General features: G+C 42.6%; 1 protein-coding gene across 2 annotated transcripts in view; it reads right to left on the bottom strand.

The window, feature by feature from the left end:
• Positions 1–1,290: 1,290 nt before the first annotated feature.
• Efnb2 (ephrin B2) overlaps positions 1,291–17,844 on the bottom strand; it is a 43,353-nt gene continuing 26,799 nt past the window's right edge. Inside the window, exons 3-5 of one of the 2 annotated variants that reach the window (XM_005316995.5) lie at positions 7,225–7,317; positions 6,402–6,515; positions 1,291–4,948 (exon numbers count right to left, since the gene is read on the bottom strand). In XM_005316995.5, the coding sequence (XP_005317052.1) occupies positions 4,563–4,948; positions 6,402–6,515; positions 7,225–7,317 (593 nt within the window). In that variant the 3' untranslated portion in view covers positions 1,291–4,562. The remainder of the gene's footprint in view (positions 4,949–6,401; positions 6,516–7,224; positions 7,318–17,844) is intronic. The other variant, XM_040281712.2, reaches the window with a different exon arrangement.

The raw sequence follows: 17,844 nt of genomic DNA on the forward strand, positions 1-17,844 counted from the left end.
TCAGGAGGTGCCATTCCTTCTCCCAGTTGAAAAGATAACACCCAGGCACATCTGAGCATGAGCCCAGCTGATTCCATATGGGAGATGTAGCCTCAAGAGCAAGGCATGCTTTGAAATTTACAGGATTGTAACGCGGGCCACAGAGTAACAGAAGTACAATACTTCATTGTTTCTCTTTTCTTTTTCTCAGATTAAACATTAGGCATCATGGTACGTAGGACTGAGCATCCAGCTTAGTGACTTCCCTGTAAATCGTGCCCCTAAACTTGGATCTGCCAATGAGAGGCGGTTAGGTGTAGCAGAATAAATGCTGCCAGGTGAAAACTACCTTTCTAATGTCAACCAAGGCAGGGGGCCTCCTGGGATTTATGTATTTTTAACAGAGACATTTACTCAAATAACGTTTCTTTAATACAAGTGCTGTGCCAGACTGAAGCTGCAGAGAGCCATGGCTCCCAGAGCAGCCTTCCTGGGTGTCTCTTGCTCCTTCCACTTGCCCGGGCTGGGGTCTTGGGCAGGGCTGTCGGGCTGGCTTCAGGACGTCAGGGCCTTTCTCATCCTTCCTACCTAAAATGCCTCACTCCTTCTGGGATGGATTAACTGAGATAATGTGCACAGATTTTAACCCTCAGGTCCCAGGTGAGGAGGCTTTCCCTGGGGGAAGACTCTCTGCTCCCAGCTCCTCAGGGAGCTGATGATACAAGACCTTAAGACCACCAGAGGCCTGGAAACTACTACCGACCCTCAGGGCACACAGTCACCCTCCTCGGAAAGGAGATCGCTGAAAACTTGGTCAGTCTCCCTGCTGGCCTCTGGCTCATCATAATCCAGAAGCAAAAAATGATTTTCCTCAATGTCACACTTTACAAAGAACACTTGACTTTTTTCTCTCCCCTGGGATTATTGTGTGAAGAAAAATAAAGCGATCCATTGTGAACCACTGTGCTTAAATGGGAACAAGATAAACCTGCAAGTAAGTGCGAGGTAAGAGTACATTCCCTTCTTTGTCCTCCATAGCTACCTGTGCAGGTGACCATTCCTACAGTGCATTGCAGGTGTGGCAAGAGACACGGCCTGTTCAGGATGATTAGGATGTCATAAACCATTATTCACATCATGTGCGTGACCAGATTTGAGGAGCCAGGCCCAAAATATTCATGGGCAGAAGGGTCTGGATAATTGTAATTTTGGAGTAACAGAGTTGAAAGAGGCAAATCAAAATAAGAAACAAAAAGAAAGAAAAAATTGAAAAAAAAAAAAAGGAAGAAAAGGAAAATACTTTGAAGGCACTTTTTTCCATAGGAAAAAAATATTTTATTTTTTTAAGAACAAATTCAGTTTGAAACAGACGTGGAATGTGACTTCACGGGTCTCATTTTCTGGGGGGGGGGGTAACTGCAATGTGGAACTAAAGCAGATTTAAAACCTATGACAGGCTATTAAAATAAAACAAAGAAAGAAAAAAATATTTATAACTCAAGCATAATACTGTGTTACTTACAAATTGGACAACGAAATTTTAAATAAATATTCATGGTACATAATTACGGCACAAATATGCAGCAATTTGGCAACCTTTTATACCATTTTTTTTCCTCATTACAGCACAAAGGGGAATGACACTGCCGTTAAACAAGCTGTAGCTAAATACATTGCAAAATTCAGATTTTATACAAAACATCTTGCTTAGACTTTATAAAAAACCAACATTGCTCTATGTACACAATCTGGGTAAGAAAAACCATTTCTGTCTTGTTTTCACGTGTATTTTTATTAAAAAGGTGAATAAGGCTACTGTAACACCCCGAATCCATAGACAGTAAAATCTGAACCTATTTACAGCATCTTCACTTAAACACGATGGTGCAAATTCCGAAGTCAGGTGACTAGGGACGATAATACAAGCAAGGCATTTACAGTAACTTTCCAAAGCTGAACCAACTCCAAATAAGGGGACAGTTGGTAGATTGTCATCTTCTGCACCAGACACAAAACAGACTCGCAGAACACTTTTCAATTGGTTGCAGGTAACTCTTCATCAACTCATTTGATTTTTCACAGTTTAGCATATAACCCAAATGTAGCCAACTGATGATACATAAATTGGATTTCATTAAAATCAGACTGTTTCCCATTTTTCCCCTCCTCGACCCTCTCCCCCATCCTACAAGTCACTTCTGATGGCTTACAAGAAAATCTTGTATGAATGCACAGAAAGGAGAGGTTGGGGTGATGGAAAGAATTACATATGTACTGTGACTGGTCACCATGGCAACCCTCCACAGAAATATGATATAGATATATATAATATATATTGGAGATATATATTATACATATATGTACACATGTATACCACACACCCAGTCATACACACAGACACGCACTTTGGACCAACATCATTTTCAGGTTCAGGAAATAGGGAATAATAATTTCTGTGACAACTCATTTTTGCAGGTACTCACTGGAGGTTTGAGAACCTTCAAATGCTGTCGCTACATTTTTTTTTCCCTCCCAATTCAGAAAGCAAAGTGTTACCATAGTAACAGGACTCTGCTAAAGATGTCTATTTTGCATAGCACATAAAAAGTAGGTTTCCTGTTTACTCTTCTTGTTTCTGGAAGGGTGGGGTGGGGGGAAGGAGAGGAGGAGGGAGCCCAGCCAGACTTTCAACCGAAACTCCCTCAGTGTGACTGCTGGATTCTAGAGAACACTTCAGCCCATAAGGCAAGGGAAAACCCAACACAGAAAATAAATGCCGGAACATCTTGTCATTGTTAAATAGATGACGCAGTCACATCGACTTCCTGGTGTTTGGGGCTTGTATTTCCTAGTCTACAGTCTGTGAGATGCTTTCCGAAGACTGTTATTTTTGTATTTGCTCTCATTATTGTTATTTTTGGAGTGGTATTGTTTTTCCCAGAAGTCGCTATCCAATTGTTACATTTCATTTCTTAAAGCACTGAGCGTTGGGATCACTTAATTGCCACGAATGAATTTCACATCTTCTGGTGTGTACTGTGTGCAATCTTAAAATATATATTAGTAAAAATCTTTCATTTTATATCCCTTGTGTTCTATACACCTATTATAAATATGTCCTATCTTCCTTCTCCCCCTCGACATCATAATTCACTTCCGTCTTAAGGACTCTAAGAGGTTTGCCTTGTGTGCTTCACTTTGACACCGAGCACCGGGCACTGGACTCGGCAGTACCTCCCTGTGGCCTAGCAGCCCAGACAGCACCGCCATAAACCAAAGTGTCGTAAGGCTCAATTGGGGGAGGGGGTGGGGACGGGGGCATTTAGGGGGGCTGGGGAATCTGACCTACCTTTTACATATGAGAATTCTTTAATAATGCCAATGGTGATGGAATTACAGCCTGTTTGACCTTTGGCTTTTCAACTTTTAGGTCAGATTTGGCTCTCTGCTATTCTCCTAAATGCTTTCCCTGTGTTTAATAAAATGTGACAAGTATAGCAGCTGAGTCTGCTTAAAACATCACCCAAAGCAGACGACTCTCCTACAGCTCCAGCGCTGTATGTCTTATTGCCAGTACCACGACAGTCCTGCCCGAGTGCGTCGCCAGCGGCCGACTTTCTCCCTCCCCGCCAGGCTCTTCCACTCCAACAGTGCCCCGCTTTGTCCCACTGAAGGAAGAGGGACTTGGTTTCCCTGCACATTGCTGTTTGGTAACAGTGACCGCCTCCCACGACCGCCATCCCCTGCGTGTGTTGTGTCTACTGGCTCCGTCAGTCTTAGCAAAGCCAAAGTGCTGTGACCTACTCGCTTCTCTCTCCTCCCCCACTTTCCACTTCAGGGGCAGCAGCGTGGACCTGCAGTCGCAGCCAGCCCTTTCCCTGTGGCCCTGCCACCAACTCCCAGTCCTCCCGGCTGGCTGACCGCCTGGCGCCTGGGGGGCACCTACAGCGAGCAGGGTTGGAGGGGACTGCCCACGTGACCCCAGCTGTTGTTGCAGGGGGCAGGAGCGGGGCTCCGGCCACGAGTGTCCCGTGAGTGATGCAGAATGTGGAGGTGCGGAGCTCAGGTGCGGAGCTCAGGTGAGGAGCTCAGGTGAGGTGCTGCCGAGCCCCGGACAACAGGAGTGAGACAGTGAGGACTAAACGCTAGGGACCGCGGAGAACCTTACTTAGCCCGAGGTCCGAGGGACAAGTCCAGTGTGCACCGCGGGAGAGACCCACCCGGGCAGGACTCCTGGGCAGCAGCGCCTTCGGACGCTCGGCCCTCTCGTCCACACCTCGCGCCCTCCCTGGGCTTCGGCAGAGGCCTGAGTGACTGCCGCACATGGCTTCGAGGACGCGGGGCGCGCAGCAGTCCCCACGATCGGGCGTCTCAGTCTTCCGGCTCGCAGGGAGGGTTTGTGGTCACCAAGGCCGAAATGCTACAGACTAGAAAGCTGTCCAGCTGGGCTCTTCCCGGAGGCGTGATCCCGCTCCCGCGCCTGGCTCAGTCAGGGGCCGGTGCTGACCGGGCGGCGACAAGGCGGCGGCCGCCCTCAGCGGGAGGGGCGCCGAGGTCCCTCTGGGGCGAAGGAAGCCGGAGCCTCAGACCTTGTAGTAAATGTTGGCGGGGCTCTGCGGGGGCATCTCCTGGACTATGTACACCGGGTGCCCGTAATCGCCGCTCACCTTCTCGTAGTGCGGGCAGAAGACGCTGTCCGCAGTCCTTAGCGGGATGATAATGTCACTGGGCTCGGAGCCGTTGTTGTTGCTGCGCTTGGGCGTGGCCAGCGTGCTGAGCGACAGCGTGTTGGTGTGCTGCGGCGAGTGCTTGCGGTGCCTCCGGCGGTACTTGAGCAGCAGCACCACGAGCGTGATGATGATGACGATGAAGATGATGCATCCTGAAGCAATCCCTGCGAATAAGGCCACTTCGGAACCGAGGATGTTGTTCCCCGAATGTCCGGCGCTGTTGCCGTCTGTGCTGGAATCTAGGGACACGGAGCGGGGAGAGGAGGACAGAAATAGTTACTGCTGTCGCCAGGGCTAATCAGCGGCGTTAAAAACGCCCCCCCCCCCAAAGCCAGCAAAACCAGTGACTTAAAGGGCAGCCAGACTTCCACGAGCCAGGTACCTCGTTTAATAGCTAAATGCTAAACGGCAGACGTCAGCAGTCAGTGGCAAAGGGGACGGATGCCCAGGTCGGACTTCCAAGCCATCCCCAACCACATCGTTTCCTTTCATGTGTCCTCATCCCTCAGGAGCGCGAACTGGCGTGACAGCCAGCCCTTGATCTCCCTGCCTCTTTAACCCGAACGCCAGCCTGGGGCCACCGCAGGGAGGAAGAAAAAGAGCGGCCACCACTGTGGGCAGTGTTTAGCCTTCCTGTGGCCGGGCTCGTCCCCTTCCCTTCAGAAACCCGTTTCATGTGGATCTTCAAACAGCCTTTCTTCCGCGGCAGAACCCTGCCTACGGCAGAACAGCGCCAGAACCTGAACAGAGTGACGGGGCTTGGGAAAAGGTTCAACTCGAAACTCGTTTGTATTATTTGATTTACACTTAAAATATATTTGGAAGGCAGCAGACACTCTCGCACTGAACAGACTGCCAACCCAAATGTTAAGCACTAAAAAATTGCCTGGCATCATTATATTATCCATTTATCAGTTTGTCACAAGAATTTGACACATCTTGTCATTGAAAATCAGAAATAACAACTTCCCTCCTTGACTCTTGGAAAGAGACAGAATATTGCTGCAGATGCTAAATTTGCACAACTACCAACCAAGCACACAGATCCCTAATACAAAACGCTGACGTCTGCTCACCAGCTATGTATGAAACATTCATTAGCATAGTAACCAATATACACAGTTCCAAGACTGTTAAGAAAATCAAGTTCAAGGGCAGCCAATTTTATCGGGTATTCTGAACCTTAGTCAGGAATCCATTTAATATTTTATTTTAGTTAGAAGATGTGAAAAAATTAACAATAGCCACCTGAAAAGCATAGTATTATGCAGTATTAAAAATGTTACCATCTAAAATTCAGAAGAGGATCAGTGAGACTCTTTGTGGATTAGACATAATTAGATGGAGGATTAGAACATTAATTACATATACATTAACATCAGCTTTAAGCTGGTGTTGACAATGAGCTCCATAAAGTGTTTTCAGCCAATGAAAACTGTGATTTGAGGGAGTAGTACTAATAACTGGCTCTTACATCTGATGAATTCTGCTTTTCTGAATGTAAGACTTTCATGGCAATGAATTATTTTGTCTAGCTGAGTTTAATAACAACACACTGAGAGCAAAGATTACTGATGACTGTAACTACTAGTTAATTCATCTGGCACAGAAGCACTTTGACTCTCTTCTACCTCTTAGGATACTTAGAACGTGGCACACACAAACCCACAAACACAGACCACACTGCTGTACCTGGGTTTCGTTTTACAAAGGGGCTTGTTGTGGAACTTCTTCCATTTGTACCAGCTTCCAGTTCTGGACGTCTCGTTGGATCATTATTCCTGGTTGATCCAGCAGAACTTGCATCTACATGAAAAACAAATGATTAATTACAGCACCAACATCTGATAGCATCTAGCTTTAAGAGATGCACATATATCTCAAGAGGCATGAATAGCAATGAACATAAGACTCCTTATGCAAAGCACTGTGAAATACAAGAATATAATTTTCCTTTTAAAACACAACGGTTATACTAGTTATTTCTGAGGTTTAGATTGTGAGGCCATCTGTGGAAACTATAGGGATTCTTGCATTTGGCAGGCAAAGCACTGCAGATGACATTTCAATTTAACTGAGCAAGTTGATTGACTACTATACCAATTTCTAATTAGAAGAATAATTCTTTCTTTCTGCACAATAGGTTATCTCTATGTGAAAAGGCACAACGAACACAGCTCTTCTGTAGTCAACATTCAGAAGCGAGTAAAACTGCAGAAACATAGTTTACATTGTGGAGATTTTGAATTGAATCAAAGAGGTGTTTTGCTTTTTTTAAAAGAATATACATATATGGCAATAGACATTCTGCCTGGCTGACCTTAACTTTTAGAGAGATCTCCAGTAAGAGAAGCTTATTACACTGACTTGAGGAAATTTCAGTGGCTGGAGGTGCAGAAGTGTCTGCTTTCCAAACTAAGGAGAAGAGGGATGAAAGCAAGTGTCAACACTGGAGCCACACTAGTGGGGCCTGGCCAGGGCACAGTGACTTCGGGAAGTAGCAGGTGGTCTTTACCTTGTCCAACCTTCATGAGGATCTTCATGGCTCTTGTCTGGCACACCCCTCCCTCCTGGTTATCCAGGCCCTCCAAAGACCCATTTGATGTAGCTGATTAAAAATAAAATGGACAAAACAAAAAAATAAAGAAAAATCAGGAAATCAATAAGCCAAGTTTACATGAACATGAAATGTCTGAAAACAATTTGAAAAATAAGAATTTACTCTTAATCACAAGTTTTCTAAAAGTATGGGATGCCGAAAGCTGAAAAAAAAAAAAAAGAAAGAAAAAGAAACAAAGGAAAATGGACATTGGGAACATGGCTGCATGTCAACTACCTCCTCCTTCTCCTTCCTTCACACGCGGCTGACAGGGCTGGCCTATGGGGAAAGGGACAGCATCTTCCTTTCTTTGGGGCCAAGCTCCAAAGAGCAAAAGAGTGAGTATGGCAATTCTGAAACATGGTAATCACCCCAGGACACCTGCTTCCTCCACTACAGATTTCCTGCTTCGAGAACAATTAGTTTGATGCTCCCTTTGTCAAACATCCAAGTTCTGTAAACACTAGAAGGGGAGCTTTCCCACACCCTTTTTCTTCCTTCTCCAGCCTTAAATGTACTTCAGAAGTCCACCAGAATTCAAATTTTCAAAGTCTGATTTTCTTTCTCCATTAAGGTAGAAATCAGAAAGAACCCATGTGTGACTGTGGCCAACCTCCTCCACCAAGGTCCCTGTTGGGTTAACACAGGAACCTCTGTCTCTGGGTCCTGTGGCTGCTCTGGCTGTAAGGTGAGAACTCCTAACAACCGCCAGCCCCCAGTTCAACAGCGGGATTCCCTTCCCCCATCAGCACTGAGGGGGGACAGAGCGCTTCTGCCATTTTCAGTGGGGATTTTCCCCCTTTTCGTTTTTCAAATGCAGACTGTGCTCTCTTTAAACACATTACTGTCTGTCTCTTTAGGTCGGGGGTTCTCTGAACAGCTTTGTAACTAAAGCTGCAGAGCTAGGCTGCCGGGCACTCTAATGAGGAGCAGGCTTTCAATTACAGATCCAGTTCCAGGCGGGCAGAGGTGGAGGGTGCTGGACACTGCACACCCCTAAAGTTCAAGGGCCAAGGAACAGAAGTGTTTCATATACACTTCTGCAACTTAAATCATCTTCCACTTTGATTGCTGAAGTCTGGTCTACGAACATTGCACTCTGAAAGGAGCTGAAAAAGGGACAGGTGTTCTGGTAAAAAATAAACCTGAAGATATCCTTTAAATCAGGTTGCTTTGTTTGCCAGATAGTAGGGTCAGCAAACAAGTTCATTTACAGTGGAAACATGCACTCCATGCATAAGTATATAACTGAAAAAATAAGGCACTTATTTATTTCTCCTTGTGTTCTTGAGTTATCAACTTCTACCATCACCATTTTCCTTAAAAACAAAGGCAGTGTCTTCTGCATGTAAATATCTGGCTTATCAGAGAGCTCTAACTCGGGTCTCACCACTGCATCTCATTTTTCTGCTATTGCTGACACCAAGTTTTTCCTGGGAAAACAGGCAATAGTTGCCATAATAATGGGTGTTGTTTTGGCAGGAAGGGTAAGAAGTAGACATAATCCGTTCTTAGATTATGGAGAGAATGTTTAGCAGATAAGTAAAAATAAACACCTGAAACCTTTGTATGCTTCTGGGAATCTAAACAACCTCCTCCCCATTCTTCAGTCTTCTTTCCCAGCTTCCCCTTCTCCAACTAAGTGGCTACATTTCAAAGTATCTACTCCTCCCAAGGCCTCAGAGTGAATTCCCAGGAGCAGACTCTGGTTCTGCACAGTTTCAGAGCAGCAGTATAATCTCTGTTTAATAGTTTAGTTTTCTCATTTTATTTTTAGAAAATTAAGGTATGTCTTCATATAGAAAAGTGGAAAACTGATCTATTTGGCAGATGGTTTTGCATGTTCAGTGGACTTAATTCAACTCAAATCCCAATGTCTTTTTAAATTCACATACATGTAAATGCACCTCCCTGCAAAAAGTGCATGAGCTTCAAAGTTAAATGACTTTTTCTTGCTAAAAGTTTCAATGCTAAATTGATAAATGACAAAATGATGTCTAAGAAGTAGGGCACAGGAAAAGATAAAGAGAAACAGAGATGTGTTTACTTTAATCTTGAGGTGGGTGGAGGGGACAAGTAAAGATTCAGAATGAAAAGAAAAAAAGAAGTTAAATGGATACCAGAAAGGGGAAGGCAGGCACTGGGGAGCCTGGCGCTTCCCAGCGTAATTAACACTGCATCTGCAGAGGGAGGAGCCTCTTCAGACTGCTGTGCCAGCTGGAGGGCAGGAGAGGTGGGCATTGTCGGAGTGACTTTTTTCCTTTTAATTTGTAGGTCAGTGCCTTTGTGCCAAGCTCCCAGGTTTACTCAAAATGATGTCCAAACAATCCCCAAACCATAAACAACTCTAAAGGCATTCAAATTAAATTGCAATCCATAATTTGACATCCATGGACTGTTAGGTTAGTAGGAAGAAAACTGTTATATAAGGATGAAGTTGCTTTGCACCCTGAAGAGTTGAAACTTTTTCCTCCTTAGTTAACAGAGGGGGAGAAAAGAAAGAAAGGAAAAGAAACAGGCAGACAAAAAAGAAAACAAGGAGAGGTGGAGCCTTTGCATAGCTCTTCTCAGGAAGCTGCTGCTGGGTAAGGACAGTGCGGGAACATGCAAGGGAGACACCATTCTGAATGAGGACAATTTTCCTCCCACATTCCAAATTCTGCTCCTTTTCCCATTAAGTCAGCTTATAACTTGCAGAAATCACGGGAAGGTATTGAAAAACTTCATTACTAATGTTACAATAGCATCTGGGATGACTGCCTGCTTAAAAATGGGCTGTACTTGAAATTACCATTTCATGTTCCACCATGAAAGATTTTGACCATGAGTTAGGGATAGTCTATGTTATTACAGATAATCCTTTCTCAGACATTTACTACTAACCAACACGCAGAAGGTAATCTTTAAAATTAAGCTAATTTGGAATGACTTCCCTTTCTTATTTGATATAAATATAATTTTCCATAGTGAAAACTAACTTCCCTCTTCCTTTGGGAGTGCTCATCAGAGAATGCAGCTCTAATTCTAGAGGTCTTGGTCTCCACCTGAACACTGACATGACCAAAGGTGTCCTATCCTGAGTGTACCTCTTTCCCAGCAGTAAACTCTGAAATACAACCACAAGATTAGTTTTCTGATTTCTCCTGCAATAGCCAGGTCCCCAGAAGCTTTAAAAGGCTTAGTGGTTGATTCTGAAAAAAAAATCATAAGAAAATTTATAATGCTTGGGAATAAAATCTATTTCCATTTGGGGAGACAATTTTGCAATTATTTTTATTGTTCATTTGAATGTCCTCAGAATTTTCAATGTAAGACAAAGAGTAAAAATAAATCGTTATCTCATTACATTGAGTTTTTCCTTGTATCTCTCCATCAGTATTATCTAATGTAGCCACACTCAAATTATTACTAAATGGATAAAATTGCATTTAATCATTGAGAGACAGGAAAAAAAGAACATTTTTATACCTAAGCTTTTAGTGCCCAAGCATTTTTCCCCCTTGGCCCAGAGGGAAAAATAAAAAAGACTTTATAAAATTAAAAATTACAAGAAGTTTCTCCCTCCAGTTGGAAAATAGGCTTAATAAAGATACATGGGCATTTTACAGTCTGCTTTTAAGAGCTTTTGCTCCAGGGGTCTAAATGCATGCAGGGAGTCTACAGAAATCATTATATGGTTCCTCCAGGGTCTGACTTCCAGTGGGCAGAGATCACTGCTCAGGAAAGAGAAGCACCCCCAGTTCACAGGCCCTGAGAGTTGTATGGTACATCTGAGAGCAGGGGCAGCAATTGCACCTGCTTATCTTTGGTTCTCACTCACCAGGCAGAGTGACAAGGCTTATCTGACTAGAAAAAGAGAGAGAGAGAGAGAGAGACAGAGAGAGAGACAGACAGACAATATGAATGAGAATATGAGAATCAGCAGGTGGTAAAGGGCTCAGAGGTCGAGAATATTCCTGGCTGTATTTTAGACCACCCCCAAAGAAAGGAAGACTATTGCATTTTCACCTGTCTTGGTTTGCTTGTTACACCTCTGCTCACCAGGAGGCTTAGCTGCAGCTCTGGGTAGGTCTTGCCTGCTGGAGTCTATCAGGCTGGCAAAACCATGCTAATCAGATGGAGAATCAAACTGCTGCCTTTGGGCCCCTATGGGGTCTCATTCGCCAGGAGATTAGAAATGAGGGCAACCAAAAAATCCTAAAGAATAGGAGCATCTCTATGAAGAATGCTTTTTAGGTTCTTAAGGGAAGAATGAAGCCTCAAGATAGGTTAATACTGTAGGAGATATGCCAAACTATTTTACTATGTAGCTTATTGGTGGGGGTCCTTGAAAGGGCTGCAGATTGATGGACATTTGAAAGCAAATATTTATATCAACTTCAAACAAGTCCACCAAAGAGCAACAGATAATAAGCATACAGAGTCAGGAAAACCACAGAGTAGTAAGAATAAAAAACCTTAAAGCTTGTCCTTAAAGCTGAGCTAGACATAATTCACGCTCATTTGATCATGAAACAAACAGCATTTTATGAAAATCTTCTGTCAATATCACCCTCTGTACTATTTGTTCCCACCATGCCATCTCATGCCCTGTGAAGGAGGGTTCTTAGGCCAGATTGCCACACATGGTTCTCCTAAGGCTCAACACAGACTTCTAAAGAACCAGAATCCTGTTATCTGGCAAACCATGGGACTAAAAAAGAAAAAAAAAACATAACCCAGTGAGAAACATGGAAAGCAAAGCCACGACTTTAAAATAGACATGACACACAAAACTAGATCACTGTTTTCATGTATCATGGTGATTGAGAAAAAACAAAACAAACAAAAAAGGAGAAAGTAAAAAGAAGGGGGTATACGCATTTGAAATACAAGGAAGCTGACAGAATGTGATTATTTAAAGCCAATGCACAACCCAGGAAGTCAAGATCTATTTACTTTATCTTGGCATAGATTCAAATCAAAATATGTGATGCGAACTCTGTTACAGAAACAGGGATTCCATTTCTAGAACACAATTCATGAGATGTCATGCCTTGAATAGCACAGTTGTCCTCTAAGATACTAACTCAGAAGGGGGAAAATCCTAAACATAAAAATAATGTGTCAAAAATGAATGACTGCTTTTTAAAAGTTAATTAACAAAGTATCTGAAACCTATATTTGTATAATGTGCCCCCAAAATCACTCGAAAGTCTTTTTTTTTTTTTTTTTTTTTTTTTACTGTGGCTTTAGAGTGAAAGAAATGAGGACCATATCATTCTGACTTTCCAAGGGCAGTTAAAACATTATTGTTAATATTTGGCTTAATATAAAAAAAAAGTTCAGCATTACTTTTAAATCACATAGCATGTCATCCAACAAAGTCAAATTTGCCTTTTCTTAGAGCAAATGTATATGTGGTATACTTCTTCAATAGCTTTATTTGAAGAAAGAAAAAACACAAAGGGTAATACTTTCAAGATGAAACATTCACCAAATCTTTTTTTTAAAAAAAATAAAAACCCCTCTCCTGGATGAGATAACTCACTGACTCTGGATGAACCCTTACCTTTGAAACTGGAAAACTGTTCACAGCTAAAACACAGTATGAACTATCAGTGATGTAGGAGGTGTGAATTTCTCACCAACTGAATATTGTTCTAGTTCGATAAGAAGAATCACTTGAATTAGGCCACATTGTTATGGTTGTGTTTTGAAATTTTAAAGCAGCAAGTCATGCATAGAGAAGTAATAACTGGCTGAGGTTCAGTGACTTCTATACAACACAATTAATTAGTTTCTCTACTAAGCAGAATGATGTGGAAAAAGTGAATTCTAAAATGGATTCACAATTTAGACCTTCCCTCCTGTTTTCTAGCACTGGAGAATGACTGACAATACCACGAATCATGTACAAGTTCTTGAATAAAATTGTTTAATTTTATTTCCTCGATTTCAAAAGTTCATGGTAAACAATGATATGGTAGATCAATGACAACTCAGAAACAGAGGTTTTAAAAAAATGTTGCAACTCTGAAAAATGTTTACTAAGCTGCTTTTGTTTGTATGTGCACTTAAAAGAGTTTAATGACCTCGATTCCCTAGCCACTTTCACTTGGGAACAGACAGGACCTGAGATATACGTGGAAGGAGTGTGAAGATGCTAACAAAGTGGAGAAGGCCTGGACACTAGGAGGCCAGTGCATTGGAAGGACAGTCATAATACACAGCCAAAAATTTCACACCTAAAATGCAACATGATTTATCATAGCTTAATCATAAAACCTTTCAACCATCAAAACTGTGCAAAAAGTAAACAAATGGCAATCATCAGAGATGACAAGAGCCTTAGCTGTCTTTGACGGCATATACTGGAAAGTAACTAGCTACCTACAGTGGAAGCAGCAGCAGTGTACACACTTGTGTGCATCCAGGAGCAGTGATTGGGAAGAGAAGCAGAAGTGCAGTATCCCTATCTAAAATGCTTGGGATCAGAGGTTTCAGGTTTGGGGATCCTTTGGGGTTTGGGGATTTTGGACTTTGGAAGGTTTGCATAGACTTGTCATGCCAACACTCAATGTTTCAGATTGCAAAGCATTTTGGATTTCAGATTTTGTATCAGGGAAGTTCAACCTGCATCTCCAGGTTCAGCCCAGTATGTTGACACCTTTCTGGGAAAAGATCAAACAGTGCTGGCAATAAACTGCTTCCACCCCCCACATTTTTTTTTCTTTTATCTGAGCAGTGCTTAAACACACATGATTATTTATGAAGTAGTTTACTTTATTTCCCCTCAAAACATTGCTTGCAACAATGTGGTGATTTGGTTTTTGATAAATCTGGCTGAGGAGAAATATTGCTATCCAGGACTAAAATTTTATTGCTAAAGTTATGATGATTTATACAGGTAGAATTTCTCATTAGGTTAAAAAAATTCAACATGATTTCATAAAAAAGGCTTTTCATCTCATGCACTTCAAGGAGTTTTCCTATTGCCACAGTGATTCAGACAGTTAATATACTGAAGACATTTTAGTCAACAGTAAAATAATAATTACCTTCCCACAGAAGAGTCAACCTCTACATGGGCAAAAACCTACTAAGAAAGGAATTGTGTTTTAAAAATAGGTGTCCAGATGACCAATTCGATAGTAATGACTAAACTCACATTTTTTTTAAAGAAATGAATGATGTAATAGTTCTCAAGATAAAACATAATTCTCTATTGTCTATATTAGCTTAAGCATCAAGATTTTTAAAAGCCAAACTTCCTGGTTAAGAGAGCGTGATAGCATCTAATGAAAATATTCTGAACCATGAAGCAGCATGTGTTTGAGTGAATTATATCTAGCACATAATCCATTGCCCACTCTCTAGTTTTTAATGATTTTCATCATTAAAATACCTTTGCAGAGATATGGAAATGTCCAGCTAGGACAGGGTCAGAGTAAAAAGTTCATGGGCGGGGGAAGGGCACACCTCCCACAAACCTCTAATTCATTCTCCTGTCACTAATCGCATGCAATGATATTAATGACCCAGTAATTGCAAGCCGAGCAGCGCTGAAGTGGAAAACATCCCTCTGAGGCTGGGTTCATCTCTAGGTGGTAGGACTTCACCAGTGACTGAATTAATGCCTGCTGACAGTTTAGAATATAACACTGCACATGAGAAAATGTGTCACTCTCATGGCATAAGACTTTAGATGGACATGATGTTATTTGCTGTGACCATGTAGAGACCAGCAGTAACCCCAATAAAGTGCCCCTGTCTAAATCTGCCCTGCGTGTGAACCTTATTCCATTCAGGGGACGTGTTCTACACTCTAAGAATCCAGGGCAATTTTCCACATGTTTGCTTCAATAAAAGAATACCTTCATCTCCTGGTTTAACATGGGGACAACAAAGCTGGGCTACTTCACTAATGCAAAAAGCCACTTTTGAAGCAGAAGTGTCTTTTAGTAACACACAGACTGGCTCCTCTGTAATAGGATCAATTACACTCCTGCCTGAGTTTGGGCCAATCCATCCAACCGTGCATCTGTCCAACCACCCACCCATCCATCCATCCATTCATTTGAACTTGGCTAAGGAAATTTGAAATCTCTGTTATCTCTGTTTTTATATTTGACAGATTTTTATTTTTTAATAAACTTACTATTTAGTACTATTTTATTACATTAGCAAATTTCTACTTGCTAATGTAATAAAAAGTACAAAATAGCAGACTCTTATTTAAGAAATGGAATTAATAGACCTAAAAGGAAGAAGAAAATTCAGGATAGCTAACAAATTGCTATTAGGATCTTTCCTAATGGCCCTTACTCCTTTCTTACCAACCCGTAGGTTTTAATTATGTCTTTGTTTGTTTTTTGTTTGTTTGTTTGTCTATTTTTGAGACAGGCTCTTGCTCTGTTCTCCAGGCTGGCCTTGAACTCCTGGGCTCAAGTGCTCCAGTTTCCCTTGTAGCTGACGATAGCCACGAATTACTCTACCTGATCCCACCTACCCTATAGGATGTGTGTGTTCACCTTTGGGGACATAGGATTAAAGTTAGTTGTGTGTTGTACAATGTATGTCAGGGTATCAGGGCCAACGTGCCTGATGCCAGCAGAATTCATCATTTGCTTTGCATGAGCTCCTTTATTGTTGCTATGTATGCAATGCAATATATGCACTCTTCACTGTCATTGTTTCTATGCTATGAATATAGGGACTCTGTCTTTTGTGCTACCATGTATGCAATGTGTGTGTTGTGTGTGTGTGCGTTTTACTTTCTATAAATGTGTGCTAGGGGTGTTTATGCACCATTTTTATCACTGCTGTGGATGTAATGTGTGTGCACGCACACTCTCTGTGTGCCACATGTGTTTGCATGCTGTGCACCTGAGCCAGGAGCACCTTTACACACTAACAACTGTGGTCTAAGGGTGTGACAATCCAGGACTGTGTTTCGCCTGACATTTCTGCACTAAGCGACACACACCATCGAGTTTTGGTTTTCTCACAGCAGCGAAAACTGCTTCATCACCTGTGCTTCTAGACTTGAAAGTGAGATAAGAGTGTGTGAAGGCCACCCCGCGTCCCTGAGTGATCAACACCCAGGCTGAGAGTTAGAATTTTAGGATCAAATGTGTGACTCATAGCAACTATATAAATCAGTTTTCTCAAAGTAATCTTTGCTAACGTCTGTCTATGCCTGTTGGCTATTTTTTTAAAGTTTTATTTTGCTTTAAATTTTATCTTCATGATGAATATTTTAAGTCTGTTAAGAAAAAAACCTTGTCCTCTTTTATGTTCGCACTAGGTCTCCAGGATTGTTCGATTATTTATAAATCTAAGTGAACCTTTGAAAAGCTATAAATACAGGGCTGGGGATATTGAGATGAGTTCTATGAAACAACAAAGGCAGTTTTATTCTGAGCAGTTCCTAGGTAACTCTTCCTCGGGCTGTCCTTCATTCTTCATCTGCTCTGAAATCTCTTTGGCATCCATAGCTTTTCGTCTCCCTCCCTTCCTCACCCAGTCCTTGTCACTCTGGGAAGCACAGTCATCTTTTCACTGGTTCCTTTGGGAATGAGGACTGGTGCTGAATGGAGATAAGCTGTCACCACTGCCTGGGCGACGCCACAGAAGGCAAATCAAGTCTTCCAACCCCTGAGCCACCTGGGACAGACATCCCAACCGTCATGACTCCCTCAGACCCGGAGCTGGCAGATTCTCCGCCACTCTCCAGCAAAGCAGGGGTGGAGCTGCTGCTCCTTAAGTGTAGGTCTTCATTCTGAATCCATGAGGAGCCTTCCTGGTCCACTCCAAGGGAGGCCTCCCACAGCCCAAAGAGGAGCTCACACTGCTAATAAACAGCAAGATCCACGCTTCTGTTACGGTGTCCTTTCCCAGCTAGTCTCATGACAAGGCAACCTGACACATTTGTTCCCTGAACAGATACTTGTCCTGTATTAAAGTGCTGCTTAATGTATCAATAAAAATGCAGGGTTTTCCCCGCTGTGTTCTAGGGAACCGAGAAGAGTACTGAGAAACGGGTGAAATGGAAAGTGGGCAACATGATCACATGTGTCTGAAGACTCCTCCCCTGTCTGTCTCTTCTGGGTCTGACAAAGGACCTGTTAACAAGCTTGGGCAATTCCAGGAACAAACCATACATAAATGCATGCTTCCTGGTAAAGAAAGCCCAAGGACAGAATAACTTTAATAAGACTCAAAGAAGACAAAGAGAGATCTTGTAATTAAGTCACCCAGCATTACTGAAACTTGTAAACTCTCTGCAGCTTCATTTTATGGGTGGACTTCAAGTCAGTGAGGCATTCTGTGTCATCCCGCTGGGTGCTCCAGTCTTCAGGCCCCTGCTTCCTCCCTGCTCCAAGGTGAATTCTTACTTGTGCTTTTTGTGCCAAGCTTGGAAGCAGGCTCCTGACATCTACCTGACACAACCCACATTACCCTCTGAGCAGGTGCTACCACCATCCCCATTCGCAGATGGAGACATCAAGGCACAGTAACAGGTTAGATTACTTGAATAGGGCACTCAAGAGC

Source organism: Ictidomys tridecemlineatus, chromosome 6 (genome assembly GCF_052094955.1).
Source record: "Ictidomys tridecemlineatus isolate mIctTri1 chromosome 6, mIctTri1.hap1, whole genome shotgun sequence".
Taxonomy (NCBI): domain Eukaryota; kingdom Metazoa; phylum Chordata; class Mammalia; order Rodentia; family Sciuridae; genus Ictidomys; species Ictidomys tridecemlineatus.